At 39.2% G+C, this 17,847-nt stretch overlaps 1 protein-coding gene and 1 pseudogene across 2 annotated transcripts in view; both read left to right on the plus strand.

Moving 5' to 3' along the window:
• The window catches only part of PHTF1 (putative homeodomain transcription factor 1), a 60,521-nt gene that overhangs the window by 29,440 nt on the left and 13,234 nt on the right, over positions 1 to 17,847 (plus strand). For both annotated transcript variants that reach the window (XM_047083699.1, XM_047083700.1), the window contains 4 exons: positions 467 to 625; positions 13,193 to 13,349; positions 14,582 to 14,716; positions 17,119 to 17,278. In XM_047083699.1, the coding sequence (XP_046939655.1) occupies positions 467 to 625; positions 13,193 to 13,349; positions 14,582 to 14,716; positions 17,119 to 17,278 (611 nt within the window). The remainder of the gene's footprint in view (positions 1 to 466; positions 626 to 13,192; positions 13,350 to 14,581; positions 14,717 to 17,118; positions 17,279 to 17,847) is intronic.
• LOC124515705 (methyl-CpG-binding domain protein 2-like) lies at positions 2,661 to 8,524 on the plus strand (annotated as a pseudogene).

Here is a 17,847-nt window from a genome sequence, read left to right on the forward strand (position 1 = left end):
AAAAATATACTGTATAACATTCATGTAAGCCTGATTTATTTTGAGCTCCTGTCTTAGTGATTGAGGCAAGGAGTTATATTTAATGAACATCTGAGAGGATTCTTTTTATTTTTTTTTGTTATTATTTTTAATGTTTTTATTTATTTTTGAGACAGAGAGAGACAGAGCATGAGCAGGGGAGGGGAAGAGAGAGAGGGAGACACAGAATCTGAAGCAGGCTCCAGGCTCTGAGCTGTCAGCACAGAGCCCGACGCGGGGCTCGAACTCACAGACTGTGAGATCACGACCTGAGCCGAAGTCGGATGCTCAACCGACTGAGCCACCCAGGCGCCCCGAGAGGATTCTTTTTAACTGAACTGGTTATGTGTTGATTTTTACTCTCAGCTGTTTTTAATATAGTGTTACAAGGAAGCATTACTATAGTATATGTAAATGTTTGATGTTTTGTTTTATTGTATATTTAAAGGCTCAACATTTGCCAAAGCCAAACCTGAAATTCCATGGACATCTCTGACTCGAAAGGGGCTTGTTCGAGTTGTCTTTTTCCCGTTGTTCAGCAATTGGTGGATTCAGGTTACCTCTTTAAGAATCTTTGTTTGGCTGCTACTGCTTTACCTCATGCAAGGTAATTGGAGGGGTGGAATAAATTATGACAGGTTTTTTTGTTTTGGTTTGGTTTTTTGCTGCTTTTGCTGTTAGATGATGCAGACCTTACTGTTCTTAGTTTTACCCTTCCTTCAAGAGTTTCAAGTACAAAGAAATGAAGGAACGTACACCATTTGGGGATCATCTTCAATTTATTAGCTCACAGGAGCAAACATGATTGTCTAACTCTCTTCTCTTGAATTTCTTTCTACCCATCTTGCTGGCCAGGCCTTTTCAATCTTTTCTTCTGTGTGACCTTTGAATATTGGATTACCTCAAGATTGGATCCTGGATTCTCTTCTCTAGGTACTCTTGTCAAGCCCCATTGCTTTAAAATAGCTGATCAACTGGTGATTCTCAAATTTATATCTCCAGGCCAGATCTCTCTGCTGAACTTCAGACTTATAAATCCAACTGCCTGCTTTTAGGCATTTCTGTATAGAGATTTAACAGGTATCTTGAACCTAATCCTATCCAAAATGGACCTCTGGATTTTTTTTTTTTTTCATCATAGTCCATGGCGCTAGCATTACTTTGCCTAGACCACTGGAATAATGTCTACTCTGAGCCTTCTTTCTACCAACCATTATTTTTACAGCAACTAGACAAATCATTTACAGTAGAATTCATATCATGTCATTTTTCTGGCTAAAACTCTTTTGAGATTTCTCATTGCCCTTGGAGTAAAAATCCAGACTCCTCACCACGGCTTCAGTGCCCTACGTAGTCTGTACCCTGCTGACTTCTTAGAGGTCGTGTCTTACTGCTCTCCTCCTTGCTTGCTCTAGGCATACTGGCCCTTTTTCTGTGCTTCATACAGAACTCTGCATTCTGTTTGAAGGCTATCTTTTTTCTCATCTTTAGGATCTGAACTCAGATGGAACTTTCATAGAGAGGGCAGCCCTATCTGTACCTTCTAATTTTTTTATTTTTTTATTTTTTTTAACGTTTATTTATTTTTGAGACAGAGAGACAGAGCATGAACAGGGGAGGGGCAGAGAGAGAGGGAGACACAGAATCTGAAATGGGCTCCAGGCTCTGAGCTGTCAGCACAGAGCCTGACGTGGGGCTCGAACTCACGAACCATGAGATCATGACCTGAGCCGAAGTCGGACGCTTAACCGACTGAGCCACCCAGGCGCCCCTAATTTTTTTTTTTTAATGCTTATTCATTTTTGAGAGAGACGAGTGCAAGGGGGGAGGGCAGAGAGAGGAGACAGAATCTGAAGCAGGCTTCAGGCTCCGAGCTGTCAGCACCAAGCCCGACGTGGGGCCAGAACCCACGAACCTCGAGATCATATTCTCGGACGCTCAACCAACTGAGCCACGGAGGTGCCCCATGTACCTTCTAAATAGTCCTACCATTCCCCAGGAATCTATTTGAATTTCTTTTTATTTTTATTTATTTTTATTTTTTAATGTTTTTATTTATTTTTGAGACAGAGAGAGAGCATGAGCAGGGGAGGGGCAGAGAGAGAGAGAGAGGAAGACACAGAATCCGAAGCAGGCTCCAGGGTCTGAACTGTCAGTACTCACCGAGATCACAACCTGAGCTGAAGTCAGATGCTTAACCGACTGAGCCACCCAGGCGCCCCTCTATTTTAATTTCTGTATTCCACAACTACCTGATGTTGACGTTTCTCTTCTACATTCAGGGACCCAGCACATTCTCTTTACCACTATATGGCCACTGCCTACCAGGAATACTTTCTGAAAGGGGACCATGTATATACTATGGTTATACCTAAGCAAAAAAGACATGAATTAGAACAGAGTAGGTGAAGGTTGGGTTAGGGTGGAAGGATTTGGGGTGATTTTTATTTTATCTGTGTCAGTTTTTTTGAATTAACTTATAGTGGGAAAGATAAATCTATGAATTTATAGATCTGTAAGTTCAGTTTTCTAAAGTTGTGACAATGCTGTCTAATAGAATTTCGATGATGCTAGAAGTGTTCTATGTCTCACTACCCAGTGTAGTAGCTGTTAGTCATGTGTGGTTTTTGTGAGTACTCGCAATGTGGTTAGTGTGACTAAGGAACTGAATTTTAATTTTATTTAATTGTAAATAAATAGCTGTCATTTTAATGGCTGCATAATATTCCATCATATGAATACACTGTCATTTAAAATGATCATTTTCATGTCTATGTGAGTCTCTCATATGGATTTACCATAAATACTTTTTATAGCTACTTAGTATTCCATTATATAAAAGTATCATAATTTAAATAACTGTTTCCATATTATGAACATTTAGATTATTCCTGGGTTTTTATCCCTATTAATAATGCCATCATGAACAAAATTTTCCATATTTTATATTATTTCCTTAGAATTTATTCTCTGAAATAGAATTAAGAGATTGAAGAATGTAAACATTTTAAGGCTTTTAGTACATAAAATGAAATTGCTGGGGGCACACTTCTTTTTGGAAAGTAGTGGATGAGAGTGCCTGTCTTAGCACAATCTATCATTATTATAATTTAAAAAAATGTTACCTAATTGAATGTACAAAAAAAATTGTGTGTTACCCATATAGTTTGCATTTTTTTGGCTGCTTTTAAAAATGAACTTGTAAATGTTTTTCCACATGTTAGTTATTGAAGAATTTAAATTATATATATATTAATTTTCATATATGCCATGGTCTATTTCTAAACTACATATTCTGCCCCATCAGCTTATCTGGTTATTCTCGTATCTGTACCACATTTCTTTAATTATTATTGTTGTTTAATATGTAGTAACATTGAGTAGTATTCCTTTTCAGCATTTCTCAGATGTTTTTACTTGCTTACTTTTTTCAAATAATTTAGAATTTTATCCTAATCAAAATGAAAAACTAATTTGGAATTAGAGTAACTTCCCCCTTCCCATGAAGATTTTGATATATTTTGGGGGAATGGGGATAAAATTGATATATTTCACCTTTTAATCAAGTCTTCTGTTACATCTCTATTTATTAAAGCTTTGTAGGATTTTTAGTTCTTAGATCTTACTAAATTTTTTTTTTAATTTATTTTTTTTTAACGTTTATTTATTTTTGAGACAGAGAGAGACAGAGCATGAACGGGGGAGGGTCAGAGAGAGGGAGACACAGAATCTGAAATGGGCTCCAGGCTCCGAGCTGTCAGCACAGAGCCCGACACGGGGCTCGAACTCACAAACCACAAGATCCTGACCAGAGCCGAAGCTGGACGCTCAACCGACTGAGCCACCCAGGCACCCCTTCCTAAAGTTTTTTAGGAAGATTTTTTAATCCAGTGAAATATATATAACATATACTTTACCATCTTCACTGTTTTTACATATACAGTCGGTGGCATTAAGTCCATTTACATTGTTAGGCAACCATCACTGCTGTCCATCTCCAGAACTTTTTTCATCTTTCCAAACTGAGACATGGAACAATAATTCCCCAATTCCTCCCCTCTTGGGCTCCGGGCAACCATTCTACTTTCTCTCTGAACTCTACTTTCACAGTTCTTCTGTGACTACCTAGAGTAGTCTTGGTACCTCATGTAAGTAGAACATTGCAGTATTTGTCCTCTTGAGCCTGGCTTATTTCACTTAGCATAATGTTTTCAAGGTTCATCCATATGTAGCACATGTATTTCCTTCCTTTTGAAGGGTAAATAAGAATCCATTATGTGTATATCCCATATTTCATTTAAATATTCATCCATCAATGGACACTGGGTACTTCTACATTACAGTAAAATATTTATGTGTTTATTTTTGTTGTTGCTGCTGCAGATATGATACTTTTTATTTTATAAATTTCAACTGGTTAGTGCTGTTACATTTGAAGGCTATTTATGTTTAAAATTGTTGGGGCGCCTGGGTGGCTCAGTCAGTTGAGCGTCCGACTTCAGCCCGGGTCACGATCTCGCGGTCTGTGAGTTCGAGCCCCGCGTCAGGCTCTGGGCTGATGGCTCAGAGCCTGGAGCCTGCTTCCGATTCTGTGTCTCCCTCTCTCTCTGACCCTCCCCCGTTCATGCTCTTTCTCTCTCTGTCTCAAGAATAAATAAACGTTAAAAAAAAAAAATTTAAAATTGTTATAACCGGCCTCTTTATTATCCTCTCATTAATTTGAATAGTTTTTCAGTGCTCCACTCAGATTTTCTTATTATACAACCATGTTTTTGGCAAATGATGAAAATCTGGTCTCATTTTTCATATATTTCATTTACTATTATTGAATTAGTCAACATTTTCAGAGCAGCGTTTAGGTGATAACAGTAAGAATGGTCATCCTTGTTTTGGTCTTGATTCAGAATGTCTTCATTAGTATGATGTGTGTTCACTTACTCTTTAGTATATAAGGGACATATTTTTATATTCCTGTAATTTCAGAAGAGATTGGCCTTTAAGGTTAATTACAAATCAGGAACAAATGTTAATTTTTGTGGAATGCTTTTTCACTATAGGAATTGGCCAAACTCAGTCGTTAAAGGTACAGTCCTTCACAAGACTGTCCTCACTTCAGACACCAGCCTCACTTTGGGAGTCCCCAGTGCTACCCTAACTTCTGACCCCCTGGCTACAGTTTTGAGGGTCCCCCACTCATTCCTGCATGTTTGGTAATTCACTCCCAGAACTCAGGAAGGTGTTATACTTACAATTACAGTTTTGTAATATTAAGAGTATTATACAAATTAGAAGAGATGCATACTGTGAGAGGATTCAAAACAAAGTTTTCATCATCCTCAGGGATATGGTACCCATTCTGCCATGATGGGTAACAAAGCTGACAGACTAGTGTCAATCAGGGATGCTCCACCCAAGCTTTGGTATGCATAATTTTTATTGGGGACTTACTTTTTTTTATTTAAAAAAAAATTTTTTTTTTCAACATTTATTTATTTTTGGGACAGAGAGAGACAGAGCATGAACGGGGGAGGGGCAGAGAGAGAGGGAGACACAGAATCGGAAACAGGCTCCAGGCTCTGAGCCATCAGCCCAGAGCGCGACGCGGGGCTCGAACTCACGGACCGCGAGATCGTGACCTGGCTGAAGTCGGACTCTTAACCGACTGAGCCACCCAGGCGCCCCTATTGGGGACTTATTATGTAGGTATAACTGATCGAGTAATTGATCAAGTGGCCAACTCAGTCTTCAGCCTTTGTTCCCTCCCCACCCCTTCCCAGAGGTCAGGCTGATACAATGTGCCTCAGAGCCTCAACCCTCTAATCACATGGTTGGTCTTTCTGGCATGGCTACCCCATCTGCAGTCACCTCATTGGCGTAAACTATCAGGTATGGTCCAAGGGGCCCACTGTGAATAACCAAGGTACTTCCATCACTTGAAAAATTCCAAGGATTTAGAGGTTACCTCCCAGGAATCAGAGACAAAGGCCTTTTACATAATTGTCAGTTGAGATGATTTGTATATATATATATAACCCAAATTATGTTATTAAATTATTGGATTAAATCAGTTCAGTAAACAAACATGTAAGTGCCTACGATGTGTGCACAAGTAGTGTTCTGTCTGGGCTCTGAGATACATTTTTCGCTCCAGCATAAACCCTGCATGGTCTTGGTGAATTATTCTTTGTTTTATTGTCAAATTTACTTTGATAGTGTTTCAGTTATTCATTCAACAGATAATAAGTGCCTGTTATGTGCTGCATACTGATCTAGCTATAGCAGTGAACCCAAGAGACAAAAATCCCTTCATTCATGGTGCCTGCTTTTTAGTAGTAAATTTATATCCATATTCATAAGCCAGCAAGATCTGTAGTTTATTGTTTTGGTGCTGTCCTTTTTATGTTTGGGTGATAGGCTGTTGGAGCATGAAATGAATTTGGTAGCTTTTTCTCCACATAGGAATAGTTTATATAGCACAAGAATTATCTTTTTTTTTTTTTAATGTTTATTTATTTATTTTTGAGAAAGGGAGTGAGAGAGAGCGTGAGCAGAGGAGGGGCAGAGACAGAGAGGGAGACAGAGAATTCCAAGCAGACACTGTACACATAGAGCCTGATGGCGGGGCTCAAACTCACAAACCATGAGATCGTGACCTGAGCCAAAATCAAGAGTCAGACACTTAGCTGAGTGACCTACCCTGGTGCTCTATTTTAATTAATTAATTTTTTTTTTCAACGTTTATTTATTTTTGGGACAGAGAGAGACAGAGCATGAACGGGGGAGGGGCAGAGAGAGAGGGAGACACAGAATCGGAAACAGGCTCCAGGCTCTGAGCCATCAGCCCAGAGCCCGACGCGGGGCTCGAACTCACGGACCGCGAGATCGTGACCTGGCTGAAGTCGGACGCTTAACCGACTGCGCCACCCAGGCGCCCCAATTAATTATTTTTTTAGTTGAGAGAGAGAGAGAGAGAGAGAGAGAGAGAGCAAGCATGCACAAGGGGGGAGAGGGGCAGAGGGAGGGAGGGAGGGAGAGAGAGAGAGAGAGAGAGAGAGAGAGAGAGAGAGAGAGAACATCTTAAGCAGGCTCCATGCTCAGCACAGAGCCGATGTGGGACTTGATCTTGTGACCCGAATCAAAATCAAGAGTGGGATGCTCAACTGACAGTCACATAGGCGCATCTAAGAATTAATTTTACATGAAAGTCTGAAAGAACTCACCTATTAAATTGTATCTGGAATATTTTGGGTGTAATTTTTGATATTTTTCTGTTTCTTTCACCATCTGTTTCTTTGGACAGTTCATATTGCATAGAGCAGTTCATAGCATAGTAATTAAGAGTAAGGACTCGAGCCCAGTTGGCTGGGTTCAGATCCCAGCTTTGCTAATTGCTACCTGTATAATTGTGGGAAATTATTAGAAAATACTGATCCTCAGAGCAGAACAGCACTTCATAAGGTATGTGTCATACAGCATCTAGCTATTTCTTGGTAGAAAGCCTTTTGAAATATCCAGATTATTGTCAGAAAGGCAAATCCTTCAAACACATCATTCTCTTTCTCTGTGACCTGAGACTTCAGGTTTTCACTCAGCTGATGTGTTGGTGGATTGTATTGTTGGAAGTTATGTGCTTTTACCTTGTACTTTTAAAATTGATAGGTTTTTGGCTGCCACCTGGAGCGGCGGGGGGGGGGGGAGCGCGGGGTGGGCGGCAGCGGTGCTGGTGGTGACTCCGCCACAGAGCAGGAGGGCCAGGGCAACACGCTCCATCTGTCCCTGGTGAGCGGCGTGTGCAGGGAAGGCGCTCAGGGTGGTGACTGTGGCCGGGCCTGCGGTGTCCCCTGAGTGGCGGCGACAGCCTTGGCGGTGCCCCCCAGCAAAAGCCAGTTCCTTTCCTGTTGGGGAGTGTGGGGCTGGGGCCCAGGGGACCCTGGGCCACGGAGAGCAGGAAGAGGATGGACTGCCCGGCCCTCCCCCCCACCCCATGGAAGAAGGAGGAAGTGATCCGAAAATCTGGACTCAGTGCCAGCAAGATTGATGTCAACTAGTTCAGTCCAAGTGGTAAGAAGTTCAGAAGCAAACCTCGGTTGGCAAGGTACCTGGGAAATATTGTTGACCTCCGCAGTTTTGACTTCAGAACTGGAAAGATGATGCCTGGTAAATTACAGAAGAATGAACAGAGACTGTGGAATGATTCTCTCAATCAAAATAAATTGTATATTGTGTCGCCTTTATGCTCTAGCTGTGCTGGACTACTCCTAATACTTCACCATGGCATGTGCTTTCAAGATTCTGCTTGCTCAGGTGCTATTTCCTCTGTTTGGAATGTGCTTCCCCCTTCCTCTCCATCTGGTGGACTCCTACTCATCCAACGCCCAGCTCCATTGCCTCCACCTCTGTAAAGCCTGCTCCTGCATTCATCAGGCAGAACCAGCCCCTTCTTCCATAATGCCTCCCTGGTGCTTTGCCATTGTATTTATGATTGTTTGCTTCAACTAGACCCTGAACTCCATAAGGGCAGGGACTGTCCTTCCTTCCTTCCTTTCTTCCTTCCTTCCTCCCTTCCTCCCTCTCTCCCTCCCTTCCTTCCTTCCTTCCTTCCTTCCTTCCTTCCTTCCTTCCCTCCCTCCCTCCCTGCCTCCCTCCCTCCCTCCCTAGCACATAGTAAGTGCTTAATGTTTGCTTCTTGCTTGTTTGATTTAATATGCACCTCGTTCCAGAAATGTATAGTGCTCATAAATATTGAATACAAGCAGCAAGGGAAAGAAGAAGGGAAGACAGATCAGGTTCACAGCAGACCTGAGCACAGAAACTCTGCAGTCCAGAAAGGAGTGGCAGGATGTATTCAACGTGCTGAATCAGAAAAATATGCAGCCAAGAGTTCTTTATCCAGTAAGGCTGTCACTCAAAATGGAAGGAGAGATAAAGAGTTTCTCAGACAAACAAAAACTAAAGGAGTTTGTGAGCACTAAACCATCCCTGCAAGAAATTTTAAGTTGGACTCTTTGAGTGGAGAAAAGATGAAACAAAACAAAAAAGACCAAAAGCAACAAAGATTAGAAAGGACCAGAGAACATTACCAGAAACTCCCAATTCTACAGGCAACACAATGGCACTAAATTCATCTTTCAGTACTCACTCTAAATGTCAATGGACTAAATGCTCCAATCAAAAGACATAGGGCATCAGGATGGGTAAGAAAACAAGCCCCATCTGTATCCTGCTTACAAGAGACCCATTTTAGACCTAAAGATATCTACAGATTGAAAGTAGGGGATAGAGAACCATCTATCATGCTAATGGTCGCCAAAAGAAAGCCAGAGTAACCATACTTATATCAGACGAACTAGATTTTAAAATAAAGACTGCAATAAGAGATGAAGAAGGGGATTATATCATAATTAAGGGGTCTATCCACTAAGAGGATCTAACGATTGTAAATATTTATGCCCTCAACAAGAAAGCACCCAAATATATAAATCAATCACAAAGATAAGCTCATTAATAATAACACCATGATAGTAGGGGACTTCAACACCCCACTTACAGCAATGGACAGACCATCTAAGCAGAAAATCAACAAGGAATCAATGGCTTTGAATGATACACTGGACTGGATGGACTTAACAGATATATTCAGAACATTTCATCCTAAAGCAGCAGAATACACAGACTTCTCTAGTGCACATGGAAAATTCTCCAGAAAAGATCACATAGGGGGACACAAATCAGCCCTCAGCAACTACAAAAAGTTCAAGATCATACCTTGCATATTTTCCTACCACAACACTATGAAACTCGAAATCTATCACAGGAAAAAACTTGGAAAGACCATGAATACTTGGAGATTAAGGAACATACTACTAAAGAATAAACGGGTTAACCAAGAAATTAAAGAGAAGATGAAAAAATACATGGAAGCCAATGAAAATGAAAACACGACAGCCCAAAACCTCTGGGATGCAGCAAAGGCAGTCATAAGAGGGAAGTGTATAGCAATCCAGACCTTCCTAAAGAAGGAAGAAAGGTCTCAAATAAACAACCTAACCTTACACCTTAAAGAGCTGGAAAAAGAACAGCAAAGAAAGCCCAAAACCAGCAGAAATGGGAAATAATAAATATGAGAGAGGAGGGCTCACAGCCAACCCTGCAGAAATACAAACAATAATAAGAGAATATTATGAGCAATTATATGCCAATAATTTGGGGAATCTGGAAGAAATGGACAAGTTCCTAGAAACATAAACTACCAAAACAGGAAGAAATAGAAAATTTGAACAGAGCCATAACCAGTAAAGAAATTGATTCAGTAATCAAAAATCTCCCAACAAACAAGAGTCCAAGTCTGGATGGCTTTCCAGGGGAATTCTACCAAACATTTAAAGAAGAGTTAACACCTATTCTTCTGAAACTGTTCCAAAAAATAGAAATAGAAGGGAATCTTCCAAACTCATTCTATGAGGTCAGCAATACCTTGATTCCGAAAACAAAGACCCCACTCAAAAGGAGAACTACAGACCAATTTCTCTAATGAACATGGATGCAAAAATTCTGAACAAGGTAGCCAACCAGACCCAACAACACATTAAAAGAATTATTCACCACGATCAAGTGGGATTTATTCCTGGGATGCAGGGCTGGTTCAATATATGCAAGTCAATCATTGTGATATATCACATTAATACCAGAAAGGATAAGAACCACATGATCCTCTCAATAGATGCAGAGAAAGCATTTGACAAAATATAGCATCCTTTCTTGATAAAAACCCTCAAGAAAGTAGGGATAGAAGGATCAGACCTCAAGATCATAAAAGCCATATATGACAGACCCACCACTAATATCATCTTTAATGGGGAAAAACAGAGACTTTTCCCCCTAAGGTCAGGAAAGAGACACGGATGTCCACTGTCGCCACCATTATTCAACATAGTGCTGGAAGTCCTAGCCTCAGCAATTAGACAACACAAAGAAATAAAAGGCATCTAAATCAGCAAGGAGGAAGTCAAACTGTCACTCTTCAGAGATGACATGATCATCTATGTGGAAAACCCAAAAGACTCCACCAAAAAACTGCTAGAACTGATCCATGAATTCAGCAAAGTCACAGGATATAAAATCAATGTACAGAAATAGGTTGCATTTCTATACACTAATAATGAAATGGCAGAAGGAGAAATGCAAGGATTGATCCCATTTACAATTGCACCAAAAACCATAAAATATATAAGAATAAACCTAATCAAAGAGGTGAAAAATCTTTACACTGAAAACTATAGAAAGCTTATGAAAGAAATTGAAGAACCCCCCCCCCCACACACACATACACACAATGGAAAAACATTCCATGCTTATGTATTGGAAGAACAAATATTGCTAAAATGTCAATACTGCCCAAAGCAATCTACATATTCAATTCAATTCCTATCAAAATAACATGAGCATTCTTTCTTCACAGAGCTAAAACAAACAATCCTAAAATTTGTATGGCACCAGAAAAGACCCCGAATAGCCAAAGTAATCCTAAAAAAGAAAACCAAAGCTGGAGGCATCACAATTCTGGACTTCAAGCTGTATCATAAAGCTATAATCATCAAGACAGTATGGTACTGGCACAAAAACAGACACATAGATCAATGGGACAGGTAAAGAGCCCAGAAACAGACCCATATTTATATGGTGAACCAATCCATGACACAGGTAGAAAGAATATACAATGGAAAAAAGACAGTCTCTTCAGCAAATGGCACTGGGAAAACTGTACAGCATGAAAGCTCTTTGTGCAGAAGAATGAAACTGGACCACTTTCTTACACCATACACATAAATAAATTAAAAATGAATGAAAGACCTAAACATAAGACAGGAAGCCATCAAAATCCTAGAGGAGAAAACAGACAACAGGCTCTTTGACTTCAGCCACAGTAACTTCTTACTTGACATGTGTCCAGAGCCAAGGGAAACAAAAGCAAAAATGAATTATTGGGACCTCATCAAGATAAAAAGCTTCTGGACAGGAAAGGAAACAATCAGCAAAACTAAAAGGCAACCAGTGGAATGGAGAAGATAGTTGCAAATGAAATATCAGATAAAGGGTTAGTATCCAAAATCTATTAAGAACTAATCAAACTCAACACCCAAAAACCAAATAATCAATCCAGTGAAGAAATGAAGACATGAATAGACGCTTTTCCAAAGAAGACATCCAGATGGCTGACAGACACATGAAAAAATGCTCAACATCACTCACCAGGGAAATACAAATCAAAACCGCACTGAGATACCACCTCACACCAGAGTGGCTAAAATTACCAACTTAGGCAACAACAGATGTTGGCGTGGATGTGGAGAAAGAGGAACCCTTTTGCACTGCTGGTAGGAATGCAAACTGGTGCAGCCACTCTGTAAAAGAGTGTGAAGGTCCCTCAAAAAATTAAAAATAAAACTACCCTGTGACCCAGCAGTTGCACTACTAGGTATTTATCCAAGGGATATAGGAGTGCTGATTCAAAGGGGCACATGCACCCCAATATTTATATCAGCACTATTGACAATAGCCAAAGTATGGAAAGAGCCCACATATCCATCAACTGATGAATGGATAAAGAAGATGTGGTGTGTGTGTATGTATATATATGTGTATATACACACAATCGAATATTACTCAGTGATCAAAAAGAATGAAATCTTGCCATCTGCAATAACATGGATGGAACTAGAGTGTATTACGCTAAGTGAAGTAAGTCAGAGAAAGATAAATATCATATGACTTCACTCATACGTGGAATTTAAGATACAAAACAGATGAACATAAAGGAAGAGAAGCAAACATATAAAAACAGAGAGGGAGACAAACCATAAGAGACTCTTAAATACAGAGAACAAACTGAGGATAGCTGGTGGGGTGTCGGGTAGGGGGATGGGCTAAATGGGCAAGGGGCATTAAGGAGGACACTTGATGGGATGAGCACTGGGTGTTTACATGTAAGAGATGAATCACTAAATTCTATTCCTGAAATCATTATTACCCTATATGTTAACTAACCAGGATGTAAATTTACAAAAACAAAAAAATTAAATTGGTAGATTTTTGTAGCAATAGTTTGTACAATTGCTAAGATTAGGCATAAAGAATGAGCCGTGATGTTTTACATTTTGAAACCTCTTCTTTTCAGTTATAGCACTCGTGTTATATTTTATGATGCCTATTATGAATGTAAGCGAAGTACTTGGACCCTTGTGCCTTATGTTACTCATGGGAACTGTCCACTGTCAAATTGTGTCCACTCAGATAACAAGGCCATCGGGAAACAATGGAAATCGGAGAAGAAGGTAAGATAAGAAATTGCACTTGTAGTTGTGTTTTCTGAGAGAGGCATTGAACAGACTTAGAAAATCTTTGATGAAATTAATAAAAAATCTTCCTGGTTTACAATTTTTTTTAAATTATTTTTTGGCTTAAAAAAAAAAAAAGAATGCTTTACTTTTCGTTCTTCTTCCAGATGCTAAGAAACCTTGTCATGACCTATTTAATCCCAGGTGGGATTTTGTCATTCAGTAAAGTTGTTTAAAAGGAAAAATTTGATACTGCAATAGTTATACTCTTAAAATTTACTTAAGTGATTTTGAAAAAAAAAATTTTCGACATTGTCTCAATCAAAATTTGGTGAAAATTTACTATGTAAACAAGGATGTTAGTACATTGGGCTAGTGCTAGTAAAATTTTTACTTTTTTCCAGTTGTATGTAAAGAATGGATTTCTAAGTGCTCTAAGCTTTTAACAGAGATTAATTTCTCTTTTCTATACATTGAATTCACTTTGTTTTTATTGGTTATATGCCACCTGTGAGTTTTGGAACTGTTATAAAGGCTTTTAAGGTAAATGTTAGGTATATTACCTTCCAAAAGTTACATTATCTTTTCTCAGAATATCTGTAAATTTTTGTTTTCCTAAGCAATTACCAAATAAGATTTTTTTTTTCATTTGGTGCAATGAATTTCAACATATTTATTCTTATTTTTGAATGCTATTTTCAAACCATTTTTTTTTCAAAGAGAGGTTTCCTTGCAGTTAATGATTTCTAAGGAAATCGCATGTGGTGTATCTTGGTGATTTAGATATATATTTTAACTGCTTAGGGTATCAATACAAAGTGATCAATTGCTGTTATTTTGTGTTGTCTGATTAAATGTGTCAGATGGATAGATTTCTGACATCCATATTTAAAGGCATTGTTCTTTGTGCTAGTGGTGTTGAATGTACATGAAAAGACTTTTGGTCATACACGTGAAAAATTTTTTTCTAGTAATATTTTTGATATCAGTTCAATTTCTTTAAATATTAAACAAAATGATAGCATAGGACTTTGGTTTGGAACCTGGTTTTGCCCTTAAGTCAGAAACATTCTTGCATGATTTTATCCTTATTACAAGAAGTTCACTATACTTAATTTCAGGTAGTAACCCATTGCTATCATTTTCTGTAGGGATATTTTGGGTAGAAACATACAAGTTCTTGAATAACCTGAAGTTGTTGAAATACTTTTTTTTTTTTTTTTTTGTAGAAAATTACGAAAAACTGTAAATGGTGACGGGAGCCGAGAAAATGGAAATAACTCCTCTGATAAAGTCAGAGGAGTAGAAACTTTGGAATCTATACCCTTTATTGGTGGATTTTGGGACAGTCTCTTTGGCAACAGGTGAGAAGGCTTACGTTGGAATTTTTACTTGATTTTGTATTCACATTAGTGTTAACATAGTATATTATCTGATTGGGAGTATACAGTGTAAGCATATTATAATTGTGGTATGATTTTTAAGGATTCTAGAAGGATTTGTTTACTCCAGGTGTCTCCACTGTCATGTTACCCATAAGTCCAGTATTCTACCATAAAAGTTCATTCTGTTTGATTTTTAACAGAATTATAGACCACAAGATTATAGAAATATAAATACTTGGAAGGGTAAATATTTTAAGCTGTATCAGCTGACAGCTTGAGGGGAAAAAAAGAATTTTAAAAAGATCAGATATTTTTCAGTGTGGAAGCTGATACCTCTTTAGAAATGGGATGCAGGAGGCTGGTGTTGATGGGCTATAGGACAGAAAGGGAAGTGGATCCAAAACATAATTCTGTCTTCTTCATGATTTTGCAGGTCAGGACAACATTAGTATGACTTGAAGAAATACTTATTTTGTCATATATTAATGATTATGACTCAAGAACAAAGTTCTTTTGCAGTCCTTTTTTTTTTTTTTAAATGTTTATTTTTCAGAGAGAGACACACACACAGAGTGTGGGTAGGGGAAGGGCAGAGAGGGAGACACAGAATCCGAAGCAGGCTCCAGGCTCTGAGCTGTCAGCACAGAGCCCGATGCAGGGCTCGAACTCATGGACCATGAGATCATGACCTGAGCCAAAGTCGGACACTTAAATGACTGAGCCATCCAGGTGCCCCTTGCGGTTCCTTTTTTTGAAGATGAAGTACACATTTCCCCCACTTTCCGAAAGCAGAGTGTTCTTTGAAACCTTTCATGGGTCAAAATGGAATAAAATGAAGAAGCAATTACCATTAATTTCTGCAAAAAAACTTTTGAGCCTTCTCAGACCCTCCCCCCCAAAATAGCCTTTCTTAGGCTTTTCTGATACCTTAGGACACATCTTGCTAGTGGATTGAGATGAAGCACAGATGCTCACAGACACAGTTCGAAGCTCTGGCGGCTTGATGCTGAGATGCTGAGTGTAGTTCCCAGGGACGGTGCCCGCAGGGGCCGCTCTTGCGGCTGGCCGGCAGCTTGTAGGCGCGCTGCTCCCATAATGACTTGCGGTGAAACAAATACTGAGTGCTAGTTTCACTTTACGCCTTTGTTCGCAAAAGCAAAAATCCTCCTCAGGTTTCTTTTGGTTAACACGACAGGTGTTAATGTAAGTCTTCCATAAAAGCTAAGTGACACAATGTGGACTGTAGAAAAGCGGGGGGACACTTGTATATTCCCCTACTTTGCTAAAGACAGGTTACACTTCTTCAGTTGAAGTGTTGGGTTCTTTGTGTTGAACATTGTGCTGGGCACTGGGCATCCCCTTTCTCAGTGATTTTATTGTCTAAATAGGAAGATATGAGTATGATACAGTCACAGCAATGTAAAAATACTATAAGTGATTACGGGCTGACGAAAGGCCATGTAGTTGAGCAGACAGAGTAATTCAGGGGTGAAGTAATCAGCAGGAGTCATGAAGGAGCCAAGAATTGCTGGGCTTTGAGGGACAGGTGAGGGGAAGACATTCTAGGAAGTGGCATAAACGGGTGATGTGAGGTAGGCATTGGCACTGTGTTTGAGAGGGAAAGTGGAGAAGACTGAAGCTACCTGCTTGCAAAACTGAAAAGAGGAGGCTTGCTCTCAAAATTAATTGTGATGAGTCTTTGGAGACTAGCGATACCTGTATTCTGGCTTCCTACACCCTTAGGCAAGCTAGAAGCCTGAAAAATAGGATTTCTGCATTTTCTTGATTTCCAGAATAATACACAGTTGGCCTGTGGTTAAAGGTACCTGTTGACTAGAAGCCTTACTAATAACATAGTTAATAAGCATATATTGTGTGTGTTGTGTGTATTATATACTGTATTCTTACAATAAAGTAAGGTAAAGGGGCGCCTGGGTGGCGCAGTCGGTTAAGCGTCTGGCTTCAGCCAGGTCACGATCTCGCAGTACGTGAGTTCGAGCCCCGCGTCGGGCTCTGGGCTGATGGCTCAGAGCCTGGAGCCTGTTTCCGGTTCTGTGTCTCCCTCTCTCTCTGCCCCTCCCCCGTTCATGCTCTGTCTCTCTCTGTCCCAAAAATAAATAAAAACGCTGAAAAAAAAATTTAAAAAAAAAAAAAAAAACAAAGTAAGGTAAAGAAAAAGGAATGTTATTAAGAAAATGATAAGGAAGAGAAAATACATTTATAATACTGTACTGTATTTTTTGAAAAGTCCATGAATAAGTGGAACCTGTAGTTCAAACCTGTGTTGTTCAAGGGTCAGGTGTATTACATTCTTCAGAAGAAAGTGATTTCATGAAAGATAGTTCATGCTAGTAATCTTTGTTTTCCTTTTCTAAAATTAGGATTAAAAGAGTGAAATTAATATGTAACAAAGGAACTGAAACTGATAATGACCCAAGTTGTCTGCATCCTATCATTAAGAAGAGACAATGTCGACCAGAGATTAGAATGTGGCAAACAAAAGAGAAAGCAAAATTTTCAGATGGAGAAAAGTGCCATAGGGTAAGATTTAGATGAGTATATATAGCAAAATCTTTTCTTTCCTGCATAAAATGTTCCTGTTCTTAGACTCTGCTAGAGGTATCAAATAGATACTAACAGGTTTGTGTAATTTGTCGTAACAAATAAGTGAAATGTAAAACCACAGGACATGAAAAGGAGAGTAACACGCGAAGACTGTAGTTTATTCTTTTAATTTCTGGGACTAGACCTTGTTATTTGATAGGCTACTGACCCAGCCTTAGGAGTAGGCTGGTCGATTTCATCAACGGATCTGTGTGTAGAGGCTCCTGTGTCATATTCCAGAGATGCAATGATAATATAGTAGGGTTTGGGAAGCTATTTTCTAGCTTTAGCACAGATGTTTTATCTCTAAAACTACATTTTATGGTCTTGAAATATCTTCTCACTTGTTAGACTGTGGCATTTAGTAATTACAAAAATAGCTAATCTGTTTGAGTCATTACTGCAACCAGACACTATTCTAAGTGCTTTACGTGTAGTAAGTCATCTAATTGTTTCGGTAGCTCTGTGAGATAGGTGCTTTTATTATCATCCCTTTTCCTCTGAGG

This window comes from Lynx rufus, unplaced genomic scaffold (genome assembly GCF_022079265.1).
Source record: "Lynx rufus isolate CCGP_SWC_20201006 ecotype Redwood Valley unplaced genomic scaffold, mLynRuf1.p SCAF_2, whole genome shotgun sequence".
Classification (NCBI taxonomy): domain Eukaryota; kingdom Metazoa; phylum Chordata; class Mammalia; order Carnivora; family Felidae; genus Lynx; species Lynx rufus.